We start from the raw sequence: 24,607 nt of genomic DNA, 5'->3' as shown, positions 1-24,607 counted from the left end.
TCTTGTCCATCAAATAAAGGGTTCACAAACAAACACCTTAAGAGCTATCTGTCTCAAGATTAACATGATGCTGTATTGTCCATCAAATAAAGGGTTCACAAACAGACACCTTAAGAGCTATCTGTCTCAAGATCAACATGATGCTGTATTGTCCATCAAATAAGGGTTCACAAACAGACACCTTAAGAGCTATCTGTCTCAAGATTAGCATGATGCTGTATTGTCCATCAAATAAAGAGTTCACAAACAGACACCTTAAGAGCTATCTGTCTCAAGATTAACATGATGCTGTATTGTCCATCAAATAAAGGGTTCACAAACAGACACCTTAAGAGCTATCTGTCTCAAGATTAACATGATGCTATATTGTCCATCAAATAAAGAGTTCACAAACAGACACCTGAGGAGCTGTTGTCTTGTCCATCAAATTAAGGATTCAAAAACAGACACCTTAGGAGCTATCTGTCTCAAGTTTTAAGTGATATTGCTTTATCCATTCAATCAAGGGTTCACAAATGGACATGTTAAGAGATTCCTGTCTGAAGAATTAAGTGAAATTATAAAAGTCTTTCACAAGGATGTAAGGTAAACTTGATATTACATATTACATCCTTTGTATGTGAAAGACTACTTTTCTCCCAATACTGGCATTGAATCTCTATAGATAAGAGTAAATCTGTCATGTCTGAATGACACTTATTTTGGAAAAAAAACTTGAAGATCATGTTTGATTTGGTTTTAAATTAAAGTATAAACCTGTGCAACCAAACTGCTGCCATCTTAATTCAATAGATATTACCTGCAGCGATTCCCATTTAAGTGTTGTGTGGCAAATGTACATAATAATGATTTTGACATTTTACTATCATATTGTCAAAAGGCATTGTTTGTTCTGCAAGATGTAAGACAATGTATCATGTGATCAGGAACAAGGAAATGTACACAGGAGTCTTCCATTTTAACTCAGTCTTACAATGTAGTAATGGGAGAATCTCTTGTCCCAACAAGGCAAGGGTTCACAAATGGGCAATTTGCAAAAACGATTCCTAGAAATCTACAATTAAGCAATTCTCAGGATTTCCTGGGATTTCCTCGGTTTTCTTAAAACATTTATAAAAAAATCCTACTAATCATGACATCCCAGGTTTTCCTGGAACTTCCAGGGTATCTTCAGACAATGTTCAGGGTTTTTTATGGTAAGGATGAAATTTAAAGAACAGCAAAGACTTTTACAATTGAGAGCTAGGAATTGCCTGGACTTTTAACTTTATTTGCTTGGCGAACTTGCATAATGTATGGCAGAAATAGGCCAAACATGTGGTCTTCTTTAAATTGGATACATAGCACAATATTAAGGCTCTTGGCTAGTATTTGGGGCAACAGAATAACACAAAAATGCAAACAATGACTCTTCATGGAGTCTATTCCAATTAGCTGATCAGTTACTTTTTTTTGTTTTTGTCACTTGTGGCAGAAAAAATAGAAAGTTTGCCTTTAGTTCTGTATATCTTGAAATATATTTTAATTATTCTCAAACTAGTAAAATATAATCATTGCTCCAAATACTTCAAAGAATTCCTTACATTAATATGTAATATATTGTCCTGAAATATGTTTACAGATATATTTGTTGTAAAGACATGTGTATGAAAACTTCAACTTCAAACACATCATTCATAACAGTATTGCCTAGCAATAAATTGATTATCAAAATAATTATAAAAATAGGAAAACTTTGATGACATTTCTAAATGTTTGAGATAAACAATTTTTTGTATGGTCTCGGAACATGTATCTTCATATATATGTATTTTTGTTTCACCAATTTAATCAAAGATTTTTATTTTTGTGTATTGTAAATGATACAAGGAACTTTGATTTCAAATATTCTTTAATATATTTCTTTTTGCATTTTCACCCTACTTACTTATATAGTTGCAATATAATTCTGAAATGTCCCAGGATTTCCTTGGACTTTCTGTTAATTTCTTAATGTAAAAATACAAGCAGAATGATTCCTTTTCAATAAATGCTAGTATTTGCAAGGTAACCAAAAACAGGAAATGCTAAGAATTCACTTGAAAAATCTGTATAAATTTTGGAATAAAATATGAAAACTCACAGGAAATCCTGGTATTTACTGTTGTAGTACCTTCCCAGTTTCTTAGCATTTCCTCAAATAAAAATCAATGAATTTGTGGAAATTCCATGGAAATATGTAACAGGATTTCACATATAATGCAAATTATATCAAATTACAATGTCTGAAAAAGCTTCAAAATGTGACAAAAAAAGAGATACATAAAATTTTCTTTGTAAGCTAATTCAAATGTAACCAGAACTTGTATAAAATATTCTAATGAAGGAGTAAACATTATACTGAGCTCTTTATTGAGCAATATGAAACTAAGTATACTGAGCTCTCTATTGAGCAAATATGAAACTAAGTCCACTTTAAGCATGTATTTCTCACCTGTGCCTTACATTATTATTATCAATAGGTTTGCCATTATCAGTCGATGGGATTTTACAAAATATAGTATTTGAGACGTAAATTACACCTTTAGTTGATATATATTTAAAATACTAGGCATAATCATTGTTTCTGGCAATAAAATGACATTTAATTGGACCTAAGAGGGAATATGCCAAAAAATGGATTTTCTGCAAGGCTTATTAGTTTCAGTTTTTCTTACTTCTCAATACATGAACAATCCAAATGTAACATAAAATAATTATTAAACCATTTAGTGAAAGTGATTATGTGTTATGACATCATTTTGAAAGAGGGTCAACCATGATCAAACTGTATACAATCAAATTTGGTACAACCAAGTGGTTTCACAGAAAATGCATTTTCCATTTTTCAAATTTAAAAAAGTCTTCAATTTCTGATTTCGGACAGGTTTGCATTTGATGTTGTTATACTTTAAGGAATGAAAATAAAACCCTGCTATGATTAAAAATAGATTGGTCACTTGAACCACTATTAAAGGAAAGCATGTTATGAGAATCATAAAGTAAATAGTTTTGACTTGAAGAACAATTTTATTTGTGCCATATTTGCTCTATTTACTTTAGTTTTTGAAATATTATCCAGAAACTGCTGTTTTACCCTATGCTGACATAATACTCCAAAAAGATGCATCCAGCCACCAAGCTGCATGATGGTAGTGCACTTACTATCAGGGAATTCAGGACATCGAAATGACTAAGCAACAAAATGAACACAAGTCATCACCAAAGCATCATTTGACCATGAAATATGGGTCACATGGTCTCATTTTTTTGCACAATGTAGGCCCTCCTATGATAAATCTGCAACCAAACAATATTGTTTTAGGCCTTTTAGTTTCTCAGAACTGGCTGTGGACACAGACATGGATGCTGAGGGTACTCAAATAGTCCCCCTCTACTCTGTAAAGGCGAACTAAAATTCCCATAAAAATTGGAAACAAAATTTCATGTCCAATGAAATTACAAATTTGGCCCCTTAGGTCTTCAAGTGTTTAAAAAAAAGAGATTGTTATAGGGCACTGGAAACCAATAAATAGGGATATATAAGGTTATTTCTACAAAAAATAGGGCAATTACATGGTTTCCATTCTTTTATTCTTAGTTTTTTTAGTAAAATTATCTGATTATAAGGATACTAACTGTAAAATTCTATATCATTTAACCAAGTGATATGTGAAGGAATAAAGATCAAGACCAAGGTTGCATTTAAAAATAATTAGCAAACAATTTTTGAACTTTATAAATTTTTATAATGCAGGTCAGTCTGTTGACTTATTTCTATTCAAATAAAGGGATAATATAGGGAAACTGGCCTTTTTTACTCAAAATATAAGGATAAAAAGGCCTCAGTAAAAAGATAGGGATTTTATGGGAATTATAGGAAATATACGGCCACTTGAAGGCCTGGCCCCTTTGACCCCAATTATCTCAAAAAACAGTGAATGATATGATATACTAAAAAAAAATGCTTTCAGTAACTTTTCTTGTATGCGTCAAAAGGAAAACACAATCAAAATTTGATGAAAAATAAGATTCCAAAAATTTAGGCATGGCCATTTTATACCCACCTATCTCAAAAACGGTAATACAGACTATCTAGAGGCATCCATTTAAATTTATTTTGCTAGAAACAAAATAAGAGAAACCCCATCAAAATCTGATGAAAAATAAAACAACACCCTGTGTATATTGAAAAACCCATTTAGCCCCTTCCATTATTGTGGTAGGGGCACCAAACTTTATTTAATGCCAATGATCATTGTCTTAAAATATATAAGAATCTGTTTACTGGAACAAAATTTATGGTGTGGAAACCTACCTGTCTACAGACACCTATGACAATGAAAGCATCATCCCATAATACAGCCACAATTTTTTTCAGTTGTATAAAAAATTGAAACTTAATCATTGAAAAAAATCAAGTCCAATTATCTGTAAGAATTTGGAAAAAAAAGATAAAAAACTTTCAAAATTTTACTGTGGATTAAATAAATTCAGCATAAAGAAGCTCCTGATCAAATTTCATTAATATTAATAAAGATTTGACAAAGCATTTAAAAGTTTGAAATAAATCTTTATCAGAAGGTTAACCAAAAAAAAAAATGAAAAAATTATCTGTCAAATTGCAGAAAAAATTAAAATTAACATTTTCTAGGGATGTCGAGTACTCAAAAACCCTAATATTAATTCAATACTCGATTAATTGGTTTCAATTTTGAAATTTTCCCATATCTTCTTTATCTATTAGTATAAAATCTGTGAACAAATTTATATTTTGTAATTACCAATGTTTTAAAAAAAATATATTTCAGACCACTACCAGACTATATGTGTTTGAAAAAGTGTGGATGATGACTACAAGATTTGGACTGTCTTTCCTTTAAGCAACAATGTGAGACAAAAAACCAAGGCATCAAAAAATGCCAAGTCTGAGGCATTCAAAACAAACATTCTATTTCTAACTTTTCCGCTGTCTTTGTATCATATTTGAGACCTTCTTCTTCAATGTTTCCCAGTTTCTCTTGTGGATTAATCCACTGCCACTTTTACTTTTTTTCATAGCTGTAACACAATCTTCTTTCCCTGGGCATTTTCTCTTTTTGATCAGATGTCCTAGATACTTTTGGATTTCATTCTCCTCTTCCCTGCTCCATGCTATTCTTTCAACTGAAAACCAGAAAAGGACACTGTAAACACACGTGTTATTCTAATATAGACATTAGTGAAATATTTTGATTATTTGTCATTCCTTTTAAGTTTGGTTACAACCTGCCAAGTACTGTAAATTTAGAAATTATTATGTGCATTTATTATTGCAATTTTGTGCAATATTAAGAAAAATCAACTTCATTTGTACAAGAAATTAAAAAATGAAAATTTAAATTATTAACTTTAAATCCCTGTTGCATTTTAATTCCAATAAAAGCATCACAATTAATCTGAATTTACAGTAGTTTCTGAGAAAAGGATCTTATAAAACTAGCAAATATGTATTTAAATTAAAGATGGACAAGCAACATGTGTATTGTTAATCCATTCAGAACCAAAGGCAGATTGTTTGTAGAGGTTCTTCCATACATCATTCCTACTAAATTTTGGTACAATCTGCCAATTTCAGAGGAAAAAACAGTTTATGATGGACAATGACAGTAAATTTCATATTTCCTTTTAGGAAAGGAGAGCTGAAGAAATGAAAAGCTTAAACCTATCTTTAGTTTGCTGATACAAGAAGTTTTCCCTTCCTTTATTCAGAGAAATTTTGTCATAGACATTAAATCTTATTGTTAAATTTTGGCACCTCTTGAGTGCTTTATCTAAAACTGGATAAACCTGAGTGCATATGCTCAAATACTTTGCTTGTTCAATTAAAGGTGCATGCAATGGCATAATATTTTTGTTTTCAAAAACAAAAATGAGCTTCTATAACAAGTGTGGACACATGAAACAGTCTCGCCTGTTAAGTGACATTGACCCTAAAAAGATACGGACTTAATAGTGGTTAACTGACAAAGATAATGCATCATAAGAATTAATACTCATGTACCTGTTTTGCTAGGTATAATAATATCAAAGAGACATGTATGTCAAAAGTCGCTCACCAATGAAATTTAGGGAAACACCAGGTGAAAACTGTTTAAATACCAGTTATGCACTAGAATTGACCAACAGACCAAATAACATAGTTCCAGATATAACAATAATGAAGTAATGATCTAAGTCATTCAACTTTGAAAATTAGGTCAAGGCCATGTGACAGGTGTCAGACAAACAAGTATCCATCAATAAAACTTTTAAAATATATAATATGAACATAGGCATAATAGATGTTCATTGTTGTAAAAACACTTGAATTTGAAAATATTATGAAAGTCACTCAACCCTGAAATTGAGGTCAATGTCAGATGACAAATATTAGACAGCCATGTAACAGCCAATACAAATGTACCTACCAAATAAACTGAGTCTAGCTACAATATTTGTGGAGAAATGAAATAGAATGCAAAAAATATGACAAGTCACTGAAGTGTAAAATTAAGTTTAAGGTCAGATGACAATTATCGGACTGGCATATATACCCATCAGTTGTAGATGTTAATGAATTATGATGGGTCTAGGCACTACAGTCACTGTAACATCGACTAGAATGTAAAAATATGTTGAAATTTTTTCGAAGTCACTGAACCATGATATTGGGGTCAAGGTCCAATGACATATGTCAGTTTGGCATGTACTCTCTTAGATGCAATTATAGACCAAATATGAATGGCATAGGTATTACACTTGCTGAGAAAGGGTCTCGAATGTGAAAATTTGAAGTAAAGTTTACAAAGTCATTGAACCATGAAAATGAGGTCGAAGTCACATGACACATAATCTGTCGAAAGGTTTTAATTCTGAGGTCGCAGGCCCGACAAAAATACCTAATATGGAGTAGCAAGCTATTGTTACCTTTTTTTGTTTTCTTTACTTTTGTCGCCTCGCCATCATCTTCCAAAAACATTCTGTTTCTCTTTTTTGTAGCACTGACTACAAAATAATTGCAAGTGATGTTGAATTTAATGCTGTGTGCCAAAAGCAAGTACTACACATATACAATTTATAAGATGGTTCTTCTGAGGAAACATACCATACAGCAGGTAATTTTTGAAGGTGCAAAATTTCGTGATTTTATTACAAAATTAAGAAGTTAATTTCTAGCAGTCCTCTTTTTCATGCTTCAGGGATTTACACATGAAAGAAGTTACAAGACTAAAATTTAGTGACCTTTTATTTTCCAACTTCTGTAAACCATGCAAAAATTTCCCGCTATATGGTGATATCTAATTTCATTATTCTTATTTGAAAAAAAAGGTGGGGGGGGGGGTCTTCACTTTTGGAAAAACACTAAACTAAACATTTTGCTTATATTACAAATGTATATATAATAATATATATATGAGAATTATCAATATATAAAAACAAGAGGTTCACATGATCAAAATGTAAAGAAAATTTGCTGCGAGTTTCATTGAAATCAATACTTAAGCAAATATTTTGTAAAACTAGATGTGTGGGAACAACACAAATGGCCATGTCCACTTAAGTGCAAAGTCTGCTTATTGTGGCAAAAATCACCACCAGAAAATTAACTCAACATTTTAAGATTTGGAAAGAAAGTCTGGGTAGGTGATTTTGATAAAAATCAGCAGAGCTAAATGATATAAAAACTGAATCTGTGACTCATCATAGTAGACTTGCATACTTGAATTCCTTAAATCCTGAAGGCATTTCAGAAGTCTAAAAATTATCTCAATTTCAGACCAGTTTTTCCACATTTTTCTGAACCAAGATTGTTCTTTCTTTGTTTCCTTTATGAATTGGTAAAATAGATAACTTGACTTGTTCAGGTACTGTGAAAGGGTACCAATTTTTGTGGATTAGGGCAGAAACACAACCACGAATTCTTGAATTCGTGGTTGTGAGGTTTTCAGTATTAACATCAATGGGAATCTCCTTTTTGTTGGGAACCAAATTTCATGGTTTGGTCTAACCATGAAAACCATGAAAATTGGTACCCCATGAACAATTGTACTTTAGCAATTCTCTAGTCAGATTGGGTGACCTTCTGTTTGATTTTTATAGTTCATCTTTTACTGCTTTTGTTTTCTTTGAAATTTCCTTTGGCTACTTGTAAGGGGATGTTTGGGATATCACTTAACTAGTTTATTCTGACCACATCTCATATGCCTGTCCCAAGTCAGGAATTGGAGTCAGAGGTTTGTCTCTGTTTCTGTATTAAGTATTTTTACCTGTAAATTTTTGATAATATTCAGGTAGGGCAAGTATAATTTTACGAATACATGTTTTATTTATTTGGCGGATATATATGAAAATGGAAAGATATGGGGTATGTGACAGAGAGACTGCACTCCATCCACGAGAAAAACAGGAAATTTACAAATCTCCACAATGCCTTCAACAGAGTGGAATTCCCTTCCTTGTAAAAAGCTCTAAATTGTCCAAAATAAATAAAACATGTATACGTAAAATTATACTGCTGTTACCTGAATAGAGCATTTCGCAAGGAGTGGAATTCCACCCTTGTTAAAGGCCTTGTGGAGACCTCCCAAGTTTGTAAATTCCCAGTTTTATCTAGTGGAAGGAGAGCAGTCTCTCTGGCATTTACCCCAAGTCTTTTCAATTTTATTTACTTATCTCCATTGAATTTATACCAAAATCATGGAAGGAACTATTCTTGCTTGTTTTTAAGTAACTCTAAGCAAACATGTATTTTCAAAGATATTCAATGAAAAGAAATGAGGAATGAGGCAAAACTGTTTGTCTTTCCAGAGTCATCTCCAACTGTATTATTTGTGAGAAACCAGAAGATTTTCTTAGTGAAAATATGTTAAAGAGACATTGGTCAATTTTTTTCACTAATCTTGAAGCAAAATAAAAAAATAATGAAAATAACAGCCTGCAAATCCACACTGCTTTAAAGTTAAAAAGGACTGAGAAATAGAACAATTCTTTTGAATAGCCTATTATAATTCATTCTACATTCTGGTACCTTATTTTGAAATTTGGTTAGTTTTTAAAATATGTCAAATATGTTAAAAAAAATGAAACAGCTGGTTAAGGTGAACGACATTTGTTATTGAACTCACCACTGTTAGATTTCTGGGTTACACCTTTGCATTGGTCTTGGTGGTCTTCATTTTCAGTTTCCTGATCACCATCAATTATTTCTACAACTACAGAATAATTGAAAGATCATTTCACTATTTCAAAATACTTCAGATATCTTGACGAAAATATGGTCATTAAACAAGCGTGAAAATTCAAAGTATTGGAAAACAGGAAGGAAATATTTGACCATACGTGTTGCCCTGTTAGACCCTCTTTGCAGGACATCTGCAATCTATATCAGAAAAGCAGGAGATATAGTGTGACGACTGTTTTAAACTGCAATTGTGGTAAATACATGTAAGAAAGAAAAACTTTGTATATAGATAACCATGTCTTGATACACTACACCTTCTGCGATGGATATTTGTGTCTCCCACACAGGAGACCATGTACTGTCGGGAGAAAGGTCTGTCACAGGAAATGGGAGGGTTAACACGTATGTATATGACAAACTTTTTACAACTTACCCTGAAGATGCTTCAGACCAAATATCAAATCAATCCAATATATACATGCCAAGTAATCTTTGACCAATATCTAACAGGACGAACATACAGACAAGGGTAAAACTTAATGTGTCATTTGCCTAAAGACGGGGCATAAAAAATTTATTTGTGCTTGACCACATTTTTAATGTAAATACGGGAACCAACAAGACAGACACAGATGATGGTGTGTAAGTTTCCTTCCATGGCTTAAGCTTGACAAAAACAACCAATTGCTTTGACCAAACAGTTCCAGAGGGAAAGCTGAAAACTCATATTGCCTTTAGAAATTGATAAAGTTGTAACTTGCATTTTCACAGATCGAACAAATTTAAACTCTTTTTTTAAGCTTAGGCCCTGAAAGAGTCAATCAGATTATTGTAATCTACAATTTACTGTAAACAGTCTTGCCATATATATACATGTGGTTAAGAAAATAAGGTGAGCTAAATTTGTTACTGAACTCACCACTGTTAGATTTCTGGGTTACACCTTTGCATTGGTCTTGGTGGTCTTCATTTTCAGTTTCCTGATCATTATCAATTATTTCTACAATTACAGAATAATTGAAAGACCATTTTTTGGTGTGAACTATTCAGAATTTTATTTTAGATGAGAATAATCTTGACGCATAGTTATTGCAATGGATACACAGGAATGGGTCTTCCATGGTCCAAAGAAGACTTGTGTCACTTGCATTAACCTAGCCAATTTTTAAAAATGTAATATTCTAGAGGTTGAACATAATGGTTAGCAAGAGGATACTGCATCCTATATGTATGTGACATTGTGTGCTTAAAAATTGGGTTTTTTGCCAAGCTACTTACATGATATAAGAAGATTAAAGATAACAAATGGACAATCTGTGTAGGTTAGGTTTACCGGTAATTATGTCAAGGCATTAAGAAGGAATAGCGGATAAGAGAGGTGTACCCCCCCTCCCCCCAAACTACACTTAAAACCCTATTTTGCTATAAGAAACCAAAAAAATAAACAATAAATAAATAAAATAGGATGTGCAAAACTTCATCTCATGTAGAACAATCAGTGCAAGTTTGACTGAATTTCATCAGAGCATTAAAGAGGTGTTGCAGATACAAGAAGTGTAACGATGACGACTGAAATGATCCTTGTGTGTCGCCCTGCTTAAGCAGCAGGCAACACAAAAAGAAGGTAAAATGAACTCCATATTTTGAATCTGGAATGCGTTAGTATTTTGTTATCAACTGAAACTTCTCTCAAAATCATTTATTCAATCTCAGACTTGTGTCAGTCTGAGAATTGAATATGACAGTTGGAAAATAATTTGAATTAACTTACATGTCTTTTGAAAATGACCAAAATTGTGTCCAAAAATTGTTTCTGAACTCACCACTGTTAGATTTCTGGGTTACACCTTTACACTGGTCTTGGTTGTCTTCATTTTCAGTTTCCTGGTCATCATCAATTATTTCTACAATTAAAGAAAAACTGTGAGCTTCAATTTAAATTAAAAAGATCTTTGTTGTCATCAATGAATATTCATAACAAGAGGCTCTCGGGAGCCTGTATCACTCATTAGTAATTTTTTGTGTAAATCATTTTTAATCAATGGTAATTTTTACTTGCTGATGTATCAGTCAAGGGCATAACTTATGTAGGTTATTTTTAAAAATAACTACCTCAAGTTATATTTATTTTATCCTTCTTTGTAAAATAACCTAGATCAGTTAATTGAAAAAATATGCAACAATTTCACATGCAATTATTGTCTTATAAAGTTTTTCCACCATATTTGAAAGTTTTTCTCTAAAAATACAAAATTCCAGCTATGGATTGGTGTTATACCAGTATCTAATAAAGTACAGAAATTGAAGTAATGAGTATTTAAACTGAGAAATGATGTTTCAAGCTGTGTTTTGATATATGATATCATGGTACAATTGAACTAAAAATTAGAGATTTTTTTATTTTATGTTGACATTTCAAAAGTAACTTAATTCAGTAATATGTTTCATATTTCTTAATGGAAAAAACTTCAGTTATTTCAGAAAATTTCATTAAAATGAGTCAGATATAACTTAGAAGGGTTACTTTTCAAAATAATTCATAACAGTTATATCCTTAAGAATGGCATAATGCAAATTTTTTATTCAAATGGCAACAAAAAAAAAACCTGCTGGCAATTTTTCTGGCGCCAATATATTCACTTTTGAAAAGTTTCGTGGTTAATTGTAAATTCATATCAATGACCAGTACAGGTAAGTATGGTTGTCTGTAAGCACATGCCGATAAAGACCAGATTAAAGGAGTCTGGAAATTAAATTTGATCTTCACATCTAAAATATGTGGGATGTGTTTAATGTCCTTGACTACCTTGATTTACCTACATGTTTTTTACAATTTTTGTATTAAAAAAGTACAGACTTGGAATGAAATATCCCACAATGGCACACATATGACCCCTCCTAACATGAAGCTGATAGGTTACAATTACAGAAAACATTTACAAGATACAACTCATCATACCAAAGGACGAGGGTACATAAGCCTCTGTGGTGCCTAAGAGCAGAAATGAAATTATCTCCCTTTGGTAGACTTAAAATTATTTCCAATATTTTATAAAAACAATTTTAATATCTTATCTGTCAATAAAAATAAAAAATAAAAATATGTTTTCCTTTACAAAAAATAATAAACTAAGTTAAATAAGTATTCTTTCAGTATTTGTTGAATAAATTGAAAAACAATTTTACCTTTGTCATATGTTTTACGTCATTTGATAAACACGTATACTACTGACACAACTGAATTGTTCATTAGTGAAACCACTTAGATATACATTTCAACTTTTATCTTTTCAGATTTGCATGTTTGTCTTTGTTTTGTTTTCCCCTTTAAAATAAACAAATGTTTTATGTAGTGTCAATGTATGTGCACCAACCATGTTTGTCTCTCGTTCTGTTAAACAGCGTTGTCAAAAAGTATTAAAATCAGCCATTTCTAAAATTCGGCACTAAATGAAAATATAATCCGCTGAAAACGGAATCAATGTAGATGAGACGGATATACAGCATACAGAAATCATGTATTACCATTGCCTCTTCAACTACATAGTAGCACTAAATGACATGACAAGAAGTCGCTGATGTTTCTCATGCTTATTTTATGCTATCAGAACAAGCATTATTTTTGTGTCTGTATGAGACAAGATACATGATGTTTTCTAGAAATGTACCGCATTCCGGAAACGTTCACACACATGTTCTCACTGAGAACGCACTCTTCTTAATGTGATAGTAATGAATAGGGTACAGTGTAGTAGACGGTTGTTAATCAATGTTGGGACTGGTTTTGTTGCACGTATGTGTATAAAACATACTTGTTATAAGAAGTGGTCTAAAAAACACGTTAGTATAATGGATTTGTTAAGGCAAGAAGATAAAAACGTAACCAAATGTAAAAATTAACATCGTACTATTATCATTATATAAGTAACTAGACACACATCCTGTATAATAGAGTAAGAAGAAACAATACCCGCCTACTGTATTTCGGTAAATAACTGGTCTTGTTTAGTGACTTTAATATGTTCCAAAACCTGTTTTCAAACCCTCTAAAGATCAAAGTGTCCTTGTCTGATATTTGACTAAACCAAAGAAAAAGATTAACTATTAATATAGACTGATGTCTGCAATTAGAACAACTTAACCATATCTTTAATCTAAGACCATTCCTCTAACATTCCTGCAAAACTTTGACCATGATGACTCTTTTATGGTATAGTCATAATTATCGTGCTGTACATGTACCGAAAAGTAAAAAATTCTAGTCAAGCGCCTGAACGTAGGAATATATCTAGACTCAATTTTGCAAGTTAGTGGTTAACATCGAATAAATGTGGTCTCTACATAAATGAGAGGTCTTGTCTCTTTCAAATTTTCGCTTTGCGCCCAATCAACAAAATAACGGTGAAAATCATAATTTTGATACTACACTATTTTGGCGTATAATAAGCATGTTTCAAAGTTGGGGAACATATTGTTTTTACTTCTTTTTTAAAATTCTTTCATCTAATCTGGATTTGTCCAAGAGTGTTCTTGGAAATGACTGAATGGATTGAAACCAAACTTGGCACAAAAGTAGGGCACCACTTGAAATTGTGCAACTTCATATTTAAAAATCAAACCTGGCCACCATTTCAAGATGGCGGCTGTTTAAAGTCGACAAAAAATTATTATAAATAGGAAAAAGTTGTAGAAAGTTGATACTTACTTTGAAAATAGGCCATTGTAAGGACTATCGATTGACTATACTGAACCTTAGAAAATGGCTGCCAGTCAAAAAAATAGAAGAAATTTTTTAAAATATGAAAAAATTCGTGGAAGCGTACAAAGTGATTTAGAATGCTCCTGTGACAATGGGGAGCTGGGGAAAGATCTGTTACGCTGTGAATAACAATTATATCTAGTTAACTAGTGTTTAATATATTTGGTGTACAATAAGTAAAACATACAATGTATGCGTGTGCATGTACAAATCGATGTAGATAAATGTAATTACTTTTAGAAGAAATCAACAATTCCCTCAATGTTTAAGAATTCACATAGCGGTTTTAAAAAACGAGAAAAATACCAAATATCAAATTTTCATTGGAACATTATGATAACGAATAGTAGGAAATTGAAGTGGGAAAGTTGGAAACAAATGGTCTCTCTGCTCAAATGCATAATAGAATGCCATAGTTTTAACCCAGGTTTAATAAAATGCTTTGCAGGGTGCAGCATGATACGACCGCAGTTGTCGAATCCTGAACAGTTGGGGCAAGTATGGACACAACAGTCAAACTTAATACAGCTCAGAGTTTGGATTCTGATTAAATATTTGACAGAGCATAAGATTCTGACACAGGATGAACCTGTTCAAAGAATTCAAAAAAATTCCCTGATTTGACCTGATATCTATAATTTCAATACAGTGGAAAATTAAAGAAGTCTAAGAATATCCAGAGTTAAATTTTTGTTAGACCACAAGGGACAAAAGATTGATATTATTTTGACATAAAATATTTAACACTTTAAAAATTTTCAATTTCATTAAAGGGGGGGGGAGTGGCAGGCTAAAACACCCCCTTCTTTGGATCCACCTATGAGAATATTCCTGGTAATAAAGAAGTGAATAATAAATGCATGTCCAAAATAAATATTACATTGAACCTTTCCTAATTATACAAATTTGTTCAATAACTCAGCTGGTTGTAGAAAAATAAAAAAAAATCATTCAATTTCTTAGCATACAGTATACAATAATAATCAGTCAACACTAATTAGCATTCTTGCCCTTTTTTTTTTACATATAGAATGTTAGAATATGCTTACCTCACTTCACCTCAAATGATACACATGTTCAAAATCAATGAACAGTTAATGTGTGTATATATTGATTCATACCTAAAAATAGAACAACTGTGTTGTGCAATTCCAAACAAGGTCCAAACTCCAACAAGTGTGGGCATACTATTCAAGCTTAATTGATACAGCTCTAAATTAGGATTGACATTAAAAGAATTTGACCAGAAATGATGTGGCCCCTTTTTTGACCCCTAATTCTTAAAAAGTTCATGACATATTTTATGGTATGGCACCTCGAGGTTTAATTTCAAAGAGATCCATACACTTTTAATCAAATTATTGTCCAGACATAAGTAAAATGCATGTTTCAGGCCCCTTTTTGGCCCTTAATTCCAAAATGGCTAAAGACACAACCCCCAAAATTATTTTTTGCCTTTCTTTTGTAATATGACACCATGTGGTACAATGTCAAAAAGAACCATTCACAGTTACTCATGTTATTGTCACGACATCATGAAAATGCTTGTTTCTTGCCCCTTTTTGGCCCCTAACTCCTAAATGGTTCAAGACACAACCCCCCCCCCCTCCCCCCAAATTCAATCCCAGGCTTCCTTTTGTGGTATGACACCTTATGGTATAATTTCATGAAGATCTTTTCACTTATATTCAAGTTATCGCACCGAAACAAAAGTGTCTATGGACAATGACAACGCTGACAGCATGATACCATTATACGACCGCAAATTTTTTGCAGTAGTAAAACAGTAGTTTTTATACGACCGCAAAAAAATTGCGGTCGTATAAAAACTACTGTCATCTATGTTATGTGGACATCCTTACCTCAAATGGTTCTCGGCCGCACCTAGCTAATATAACCTGATAACCCACGAGACATTTTCGCACCCCCACCAATTGTGATGCGCCCATGTTTTTCAAGAGACGGTTAACTAAAGTTTTTGATAGACATGATTGAATGCAAACCTGTTTGCAGGATGCAGCTACCAAAAACATAAAAGACAAGTCCATTTGACACAAAATACACGCTATGCAGAGATTTGAAAAGACGGCAAATGCTTTACTGCTGAAAATATTAAGCACGACAAGACCGCTCTGTATGTACCTAAGAGTCCTGTCAAATACTGCTATTGAGCACAGATATTTAAACATGACTGCTGAGAATTTATATGTGCATCCGTGCACCTAATTTGTAAAACGGTGCACCAAAGAAATTCATTGGGTAACAGTATAAATAAAATACGGACTAGTCAGTGTTTGCATTTTTTTTTAACATGTTATTATAGGTACACACTGAATATGAAGGAAATGTTTTAAAAAAAAAAACCATTATACACAGGAAATTCAAGCAATAGGATTTTATCTACACAAAAATGCATAAAGATCAAACATACATCATGCATATAAACTTTGCAATACATGTAGGGATGTGTTTGATACATTGTACGTGTACATGTACATGTACATGGAGAAAACAGCGTTGAAAGTGATTTAGTTAGATAGGACTGTTCATAATTATTTCATAAGAAAAATACCCAGAGCACAGATTTCTTTTTCAGATAAACTAAGCAAATGACTTTTTCATGTTTTTCCGACCTTCAAAATAGGAATCAGGAGAGAATCAAAAGGTTTATTTGCGCTTGACATCAGAACAGTGTGTCAGATTTTGCCGCATTGCATTAAGGAACAGAATGCGTTGCAATACTTATACTGTAAACAAAATTTTCTTTAGACAGTGTGCTTACTGGTTTTAATACACAAATGCTCATTAAAGAATGCGAGTATGTTTGAAATTTATAAAACCCATAAAAAAATCCAAAGTAAAGGGCAGTGACACAGTTCAAAGTTAGTGCATGCACATACATGCATGCATGTTCACAGCACTCGACATCTGGTGTAAAGATAGAATATTTCAGACTTTATTTATGTTTGACCACTTTAAGGCATAAAGAAGAGAAAACAAATGACAAAAGTTCTATGGCTTTAACTTATCTACTCCACCAGCTACAGTGTTATTAGGGTTTCATGGGTGGCCAGATGTTTCATCATGTGATAATAAGCTAGGTCACATGATACATGTACAGGTAAAGTGTACTTAGTCATTTTTTAAGCGATTTTAGGCATGATTTTTGAACATTTTTTACTAAATAGACATACAGAACCAGCGTTAACCAAAAAATCCTTTTTTTCTATAAAAAGAAAGAGTAAATGTATACGTTCAGTTTCAATAGTTTTTTGGTTAATGCTGGATCTCACTATAAAATAAGTTGAACATGAGTGAATATATGCTAATATGCTATTTTATTTACTGAATAGCCTTCCAGATGGTTTTTGTGCCATTGTTTCTCAAACTTTGCTTCTGAATTACAAACTTTACATATCATACTGAAAAATCTACAATATAACCTACATAATTATTGAGTTTTTCCCAAATCAATGATAATTTTTCCCCCATTATTCCAGTAGGCAGAATAAGGCCTTATGGATCCTCATCCTTTCAAATCAATTCATAAACAGTTTCAAAATTAACTTGTCATTTGTTTTTTTTAAATGTACATATGTATAAAGGGTAAAACTTATATGTGCATATACCAATAGGACGTTAAACCCCAACAAACAAACAAACCAATAGGCAGGGGCATGAAAAATGATCATGCCTAATTCATAAATTCCATTTTTTGTCCTTTTTCCTGACACAATAGAAGACAAGACCCTTCATTTCTAACAAAATTGTTTGGAATGTACCAATCAGCAATGTGATAGAATTTCAAATAAATCTATCTGTTAACTGGAGCAAATCTAAAACAACTGTCAACATATGCATATTGTGACAGAAATTTTTTGTATACAAAAACAAAAACAAAAAAACAAAACAAAAACATACCATCAAAAGTTACTTTAGATAGATCTCTTCCAGCGAACCTCCCCACCTTGTTCCTCTCCTGAATTAGCATTAACTTCGCAATTTCCATTCGCTCTATCATGCCAGAGGTGGCCCTATAATAGGCCTTGTGGACGTCCATTGTATGGCCCATATGCTTACACAACCACTCTACTTGATTGTCCTTCAAACCAATGACCTAAAGAATTAGGAATACCAGTTTTACATTTCACAAATAAGAGTCCTTTAAAATTACAGATATTTTCATTTTGTTTCGAAACTATAAAGTCAAATATTTTCGTAAGACATGCAAATGCAGGATGGATAAGTCAATAATAACATAAGCAGTTTTTGTGGATGCTGCTTTCTGACATGTTTTGTGTTGATATGATACTATTATGAGTGATTTATACGCTCTCAAAAGGAGGATTAATGATAGAAATGTATACAAAAGTAAATGCCTTTCAGGGACTGGCTGATAGGGTGGTCCTTCCCAGTAGATCTTTAGTAGAATGTTACACGACAAACAAAGGACCAGTTGAGCTGAAATCCCACGGATTTATACTAGATCCCCACCTGGTCCTTTTCAGAGGATATGTAGTAAATTGTTACATTAAAACACATGGAACCAGTTCAACTGGAATCCAATAGAGTTACGAGATCCCCAACATAGGCTGAGGAGTTCTGTCCACTTGCTTATGCTACAAGATTTGAAATTGACTAGTCAATCTATCCCCAACGTAAACAATATATACTGCAAATATTCAGTTTATAGAAAAAAAGAAATAAAAATAGAATTTAAAGAATAAACAATAAGTATGAAGTCAATTTTTATTGAAATAAAAATATGTATCTCAAACTTTTGGAAATGCCTAAATTGCATGTTGTAATCCTGACCTCATTTAAAAAATTCTCATCAGGAGCGTCTCAAGTGTCATTTCATCATATTATGACAGTCTTATAACTCTTACCTGTGAAATTGTTGCTGTATATTTCCATAATTTTGTTGCTGTAATTCTTTCCGGTGCTTCAAGGTCTGCTTTATATTTGATTTCATCCAGACTATTTCCAGCTCTAACAACCGAAAGTGCTACAAAACAAAAATCCAGATTCTTTTTTAAAAATAAAGTATTCTGATGTCAAAAATGATTGTCGATATCACTTTTTTCACAGGCTAAAATATTTATCTTCAATTATCCACATATCAGCCAAGAATCTTTGGCAGCAACAGATGCAGAAATATATTAAAGCACTTAAAATGATGAATCCAACTAAGGGTGGATCATTCATTAAAAAAAAAAAAATTTTGATATAGGGTCTAATTGAAATTTCAAACAATTAAAAAAAAAACAAAAAAACAATGCAAAAAAAAAAATAATGACAAAAATGATTTCAAAATGTAATTAGGGCAATGTACCTCTTTTTCTTCAAAGTTTTGTAAGAATTATATGGTATTTTTCTGAATAACAAATTAGCTTTCATATGATACCTCATTATGTAAATATCTTCACATATAAACAATAGCACATTTCGTGTCAGATATGTGACAACCTTTATTCCAGACTGTAGGGCTATTTTAAATCTAAGAAACCATTCACATGAATAAAGTTTTGCCTACATTTATAGCAAGGTTATATTTGAAAGTCTAAAACCTCGACCACTTAAGCAGATATGACTTCTTTAATATCCAACATCATAGTTTCAAAATATTATAAAATGTTACAATCTTGCACCTACTCTGATCACTCCATTACTGAATAGCTTAAACAATACTTCTAAAAATTCATTTCAAAGCTCTTCTTTCATTTCCAGCCCATAAAAACTAAGAAATGAAGGGAAGGCAATGAAAAAAAGAAAGAATAAATACACTACAATACTGCAGAAGTACTATTGTTTGTGGGGTACCAATTTTTCTGGATTTCAAGATTTATCAAAACCATGAAATTCAGTACCCAACGAAATATGTATTTTGCCTTGCTCCTTGCTGTGCTGATTATTAACCCGAATTCAAGAACCAACAAGCATATGATGAATTTGAAAAACATGAAAATTGGTGTGCATTAATAAAAGTACTTTCATGGTAACAGGATCTATAATTGTTGACAACAAGAAGTGGGATCATTAATTGTGGTCTCGGCCTTATAAAATCATTACCTGAGTTAGCAAATACATATGTATTTTCTTTCTTTATACCAGCATTTTGTCTTGATTTTGGATCAACCAGGTAATTCATCAATACTACTGTATCCTGTGGAATAATTACAGGTACTCCTTTTCCACACTGTCAAAATAATATCAATCATCATTAATCTGTATCTATCTTAATTATAATAAACACTTTAATCAGGAGCTTTGCAAGTGCAGAATGATATGACCACAACATACTCAAAATATCTAGACAACTGTAAGAGATAGCAAAAATCAGGTGTCATACTACTGAAGGGTCTCACTTTGAAGATTCCATTGAGAAAAAAATTCATCAAAATTGAATGAAAAATAACAATTTTCCAAAACCTACAAAATAACGTTTTTTTGTCCCTTAAGTCCCTTTTAGTTTGAAAACATTGAAGATACAAAAAAAACGCTTATCAGCCCTCAATTTAGTCTAGTGAAATAGTCGCATTGGTGACTTAAATAACGTTTTTGCGACTGAAAACAATATTAGTCGGCAATTGGTGACTTGAAATAATATTGACTGGCGACCAAAAATCCGGAAAAAAATCATGTCCGAGCCGGTATTTTTCATATGTTACTTAATTGTCACCAGTACGTTTGAAAGTAACGAGATTTTGAAAACGATTTCAAGCGTGTCATCAATTGTTTCTAATTCCCCGTAATGGCGGAGAAAGTAAAACAAACACTTTTGACAAGTTTTTTAACGAACAAGGACACCAGACAAGAAAAACTAAAACCAAAAACACACTAAAAATTAAATAAGTGAATGACCAGGACAAAATGAAAATACATGGTATTACTTTAACTTGTGATAACATTTTTTTTCTGGCGACCTAATTTGTGTTGGCCACTAAAATTTCAAGGTTGGTGGCCAAAAGACCACCTAGTTTCAAAAGGTACTTTGAGGGCTGTTTGTGGTAACTTTTCTGGCATTTTTCAAAGTTATCGTCCAGAAAACAACTTGTCAACAGACACCAGTAACAACATCACCAATACTAGCATCAAACCATAATACGACCACAATTTTTTGAGGTCCTATAAAAATTATAAATGAAAATTTGAAATATTCATTGCTATGTAAACAAAAACTGTTGGTGACTTCGCATGAAAAATATTGTTTAACAGAAAAAAAAAAGAAAAAATGCAAAATACAAGCACACATGTTTAGTTTTACCTGGCCTTAGTAAATTTCTTATTTGATTCACTAATCACTGGAGGTTGGCTGATGCCAGCCCAACATGGCGGAGGTGTATTATTGCTACAAGAATCGAACCAAAATGCGGTATGATATCAATGGATATTTTTTAACCACAAGAAATCTGTAATAATGGCATATTTCAAATCCCATATGATGCCCGTAACTGCCATAATTAGTTACAGGCATCATAATTTACAGTTATGGTCATAATTTTTAGTTTTTATTTATCATCTTTATCATAAATTGCATAATATTTGTATTGCTTTTTCCATTTATTTTTTGTTATGAACATTTAATGACGTAAAAACTGTCTGGGAATTACAAAATTAAGGCTTCTCTTGAAAAAAATTAAGCATTTTCTTGACATACATGAGTTGTCTCCCTTCATAATTGGCTGACCGTAACTGCAGTTAGGGGCATCAGCCAACCTCCAGTGACTAATGATAGGTTAAACCCCAACACCAGATAATGTTTACCCATATTCTAAGAAATGGCTACTCGTCACCATTTGTTTGATCATGTTGAAACTCATAAGAGTAAGGGTTAGTAATCTTTCTGTATAATGTCTAAAACTTTCATCTGTTTAAATAGCATTAAATAACATGTACTCTTTCAGATAGAAATGATGCTACAGTGAAACCTGTCTAAACCAAACCCTTTGAGACTGAACACTTTGTTTGGATTAGACAGTTGTTCAATTTACACGGTTTTATTTACTAAAGAAAATTCATTATAAATAAATAAATCATGATACTATTGTTCAGTGAAGACAGATTTCCGGTTTGGTCTAGACAGGCTTTACTGTATCTGATTTTTATACAACCAATTTATCAAACAAATGCATAGTTGAGCCCTGTGTTTGTTTAAATATAGTTTCTCGATTTCTAAAAGTATTTTTGTCATTCAAAATATGGCAGACTTTGTCTCTTTACCTGTGTATGCCTGCCGTTTATTTCCCTTAACTTTCATTTGTGTGCTTCGTTTTCAAATTGTAGTGTTGTCGACATCTAGCAAAGTATTCAACATAAACCGATGGGTGCTATGGGTGGTCTTGAACTTGAAACTCTTGCTTTGTGCCCCACAATGACTTTCAGATGAAGAACAACAACCAAAAGACCTGTTCTCTTTTGCTTGGAATTTTTATGTACATATGCATTTTTCTTGCAGGTAATAAAGTATTGAATTTTCTCCATTTCAGAAATTGCCAAATTTTTTACCATCAATTCAGATAGACAAAAAAAACAATAAAAATAATTTACATACCTTCCCTCTGATTTCCACCAAATGCTGAGATTTTAACATCTCTCGCTCAAGATCGGTGTAGTGATCCCTAAGACTCAACTCAACATCATCCACCTCTGTGCTCCTATCTTTGTAACCTTTGATGCTATAAGATGTACAAATACAATGAATTAGTTTCTGATAACTACATTTTGTACTTTCTGCAAAGCAAAGTTTGTGTGAAATATATCAATTCTCTTTATCTTGATAAAAAAAGGATTTCATTGGAGTTCCTCATTTTCAAAATCTGCAATAAAATATTTGGAAGAATGTAAAATCATAATTGTAGGGTAAAAGTAACCATAGTATACTGTAAAAGTTCTTTTCATGGTTTGTTCAAACCATGGAAGTAATGTAATGAATGTTCAAATCTTTTTTTCCTGGTCAAATACAATATGTTATCTATCTGATAATCCTAAAATGCTTAATTTTTTTTTTAATAATTAGAGAAGTGCAACCGCCTCTCTTTTTTCATGTTGCCAGAATGTAAGCTGATTAGACACATCCCTTCAAATTAACAGTTTTCCGAATGAGGCAGAATTATTAAATTTAATACATGTAGAGACATTATTCAGAAAAAAAACTTTTGATTTTCTACATTTAAAAATATGTCCTTCTTCAGGTATTAAAGGTGGCATGATATGTAATACATTTGTGTATTAGCTATTTTTTGTTGATTTCAGTACCCAGTATCCACACAGAAATTACTTTTGAATTAAGAACTGTACAAAATTGTGCTTTGTTCCAAATATTTTGCAGAAAACATTCATTTATTCCATTCATTAGAAGATGCATCTGATTAGCTTACAGGCAGTACTCAGCCTAGTCATTTGTCCACTAATTACCTATATTAAAATTACCATTTGGCTTTGTCTACCTTTTTAATATAAGAAACGTACAGAACATGTGTTTTCTTTCACTCTTAACCCATACTTTACCTCATACTCTCCAACTCTCCAGGCCTCCTCTTGTTGAAAAGAAGAAGCCTAGCTTCTGCTAGTATTATAGCATGTCTAAAAACCACATCATCCTGGTTGTTCATCTTTTGATGAAGATTCAAAATTTCTTTAATTAAATACATGGAAAGCTTTGCAATGTCTTCTGGAAGAGGTAGTTTAATCCTTTTGTTAAATTTTCTCTCATTCAATGTGACACTAGCCAATTTATTTACTTTGTAAGTCCATTCATCTTTCATTAATCTCTCAACATCCAAACAATGTTTTATTCCTTCTTTGTCTCCTTGTTTAATACAGTATCCAATCTTCGACGTCAACATTCTGGATATATCGAATCCAAGCTTTATAGCAGTTGAGAGATGCTCAAGAGTTTCATCAAATTCTTCACCACAAGCCATTAAGGTACACTTCACAAGAAGATCAAAATAACAAGAGACAAGCAGGTTCTGTGGTGACTTCAGTAGATGAGATACATGCTGATTCTGGGGTTGCAGTGGAGCAGAGACAAACTGGTTCTATGATGACTTCAGTAGATGAGAGACAAACTAGTCTTGTGCCTTTGAGTCCTGTATCTGACAGACAAGACAGTTGTTTTGAACCAATTTGTATATTGATGGAAGAGGGAGAAAATGAAGTCTCTGATGAAGACGATGTTGACAAAGATCCAGATTATGTTTATAATACAGAATCAGAATATGAAAGTGACATTAGTGAAATAATTCCTAGCAAGTATTTACTCCCTGAAGCTACATACACAGAGATAATAGATAGTTCTGTGAATGAAGTAGATGAGAGACAAGCTGGTTCTGTAATGACTGCAGTTGATGAGATACACACTGATTCTGTGATGACTTCAGTTGATGAGATACACACTAATTCTGTGATGACTTCAGTTGATGAGATACATACTGATTCTGGGGCTGCTGTGGAGCAGAGGCAAGCTTGTTCTTCTGTGATGACTTCAGTTGATGAGAGACAAGCTGGTTCTGTGATGACTTCAGTTGATGAGATACACATTGATTCTGTGATGACTGCAGTATATGAGATACATACTGATTCTGGGGCTGCAATGGAGCAGAAACAAACTGGTTCTGTGATGA

The 24,607-nt window shown here is 32.4% G+C and overlaps 1 protein-coding gene across 3 annotated transcripts; it reads right to left on the bottom strand.

The window, feature by feature from the left end:
• Window positions 1-1,493: 1,493 nt before the first annotated feature.
• On the bottom strand, window positions 1,494-24,516 carry LOC148623635 (uncharacterized). 3 transcript variants are annotated; one of them, XM_088565612.1, is made up of 10 exons: window positions 23,490-24,507; window positions 22,534-22,657; window positions 20,052-20,178; window positions 18,869-18,987; window positions 17,901-18,096; window positions 11,044-11,124; window positions 10,140-10,220; window positions 9,165-9,245; window positions 6,967-7,044; window positions 1,494-5,184 (listed from the first exon to the last, which is right to left on the bottom strand). In XM_088565612.1, the coding sequence occupies exons 1-10, from the start codon at window positions 23,903-23,905 to the stop codon at window positions 4,976-4,978; spliced, it is 1,512 nt and encodes a 503-aa protein (XP_088421738.1). In that variant the 5' UTR covers window positions 23,906-24,507; the 3' UTR covers window positions 1,494-4,975. The 3 variants fall into 3 exon arrangements, with proteins under 3 accessions (XP_088421738.1, XP_088421737.1, XP_088421739.1); XM_088565611.1 differs by having other exon boundaries at window positions 9,165-9,251; window positions 23,490-24,495; XM_088565613.1 differs by lacking the exon at window positions 10,140-10,220 and having other exon boundaries at window positions 23,490-24,516.
• Between the last annotated feature and the right edge of the window lie 91 nt (window positions 24,517-24,607).

Source organism: Perna viridis, chromosome 2, assembly GCF_037379345.1.
Source record: "Perna viridis isolate PV_CMFRI_1.1 ecotype Kerala chromosome 2, ASM3737934v1, whole genome shotgun sequence".
In the NCBI taxonomy this organism is placed as follows: domain Eukaryota; kingdom Metazoa; phylum Mollusca; class Bivalvia; order Mytilida; family Mytilidae; genus Perna; species Perna viridis.
Note: the sequence above shows the minus strand (reverse complement) of the source record. Positions and strands in the feature narration are given on the sequence as shown.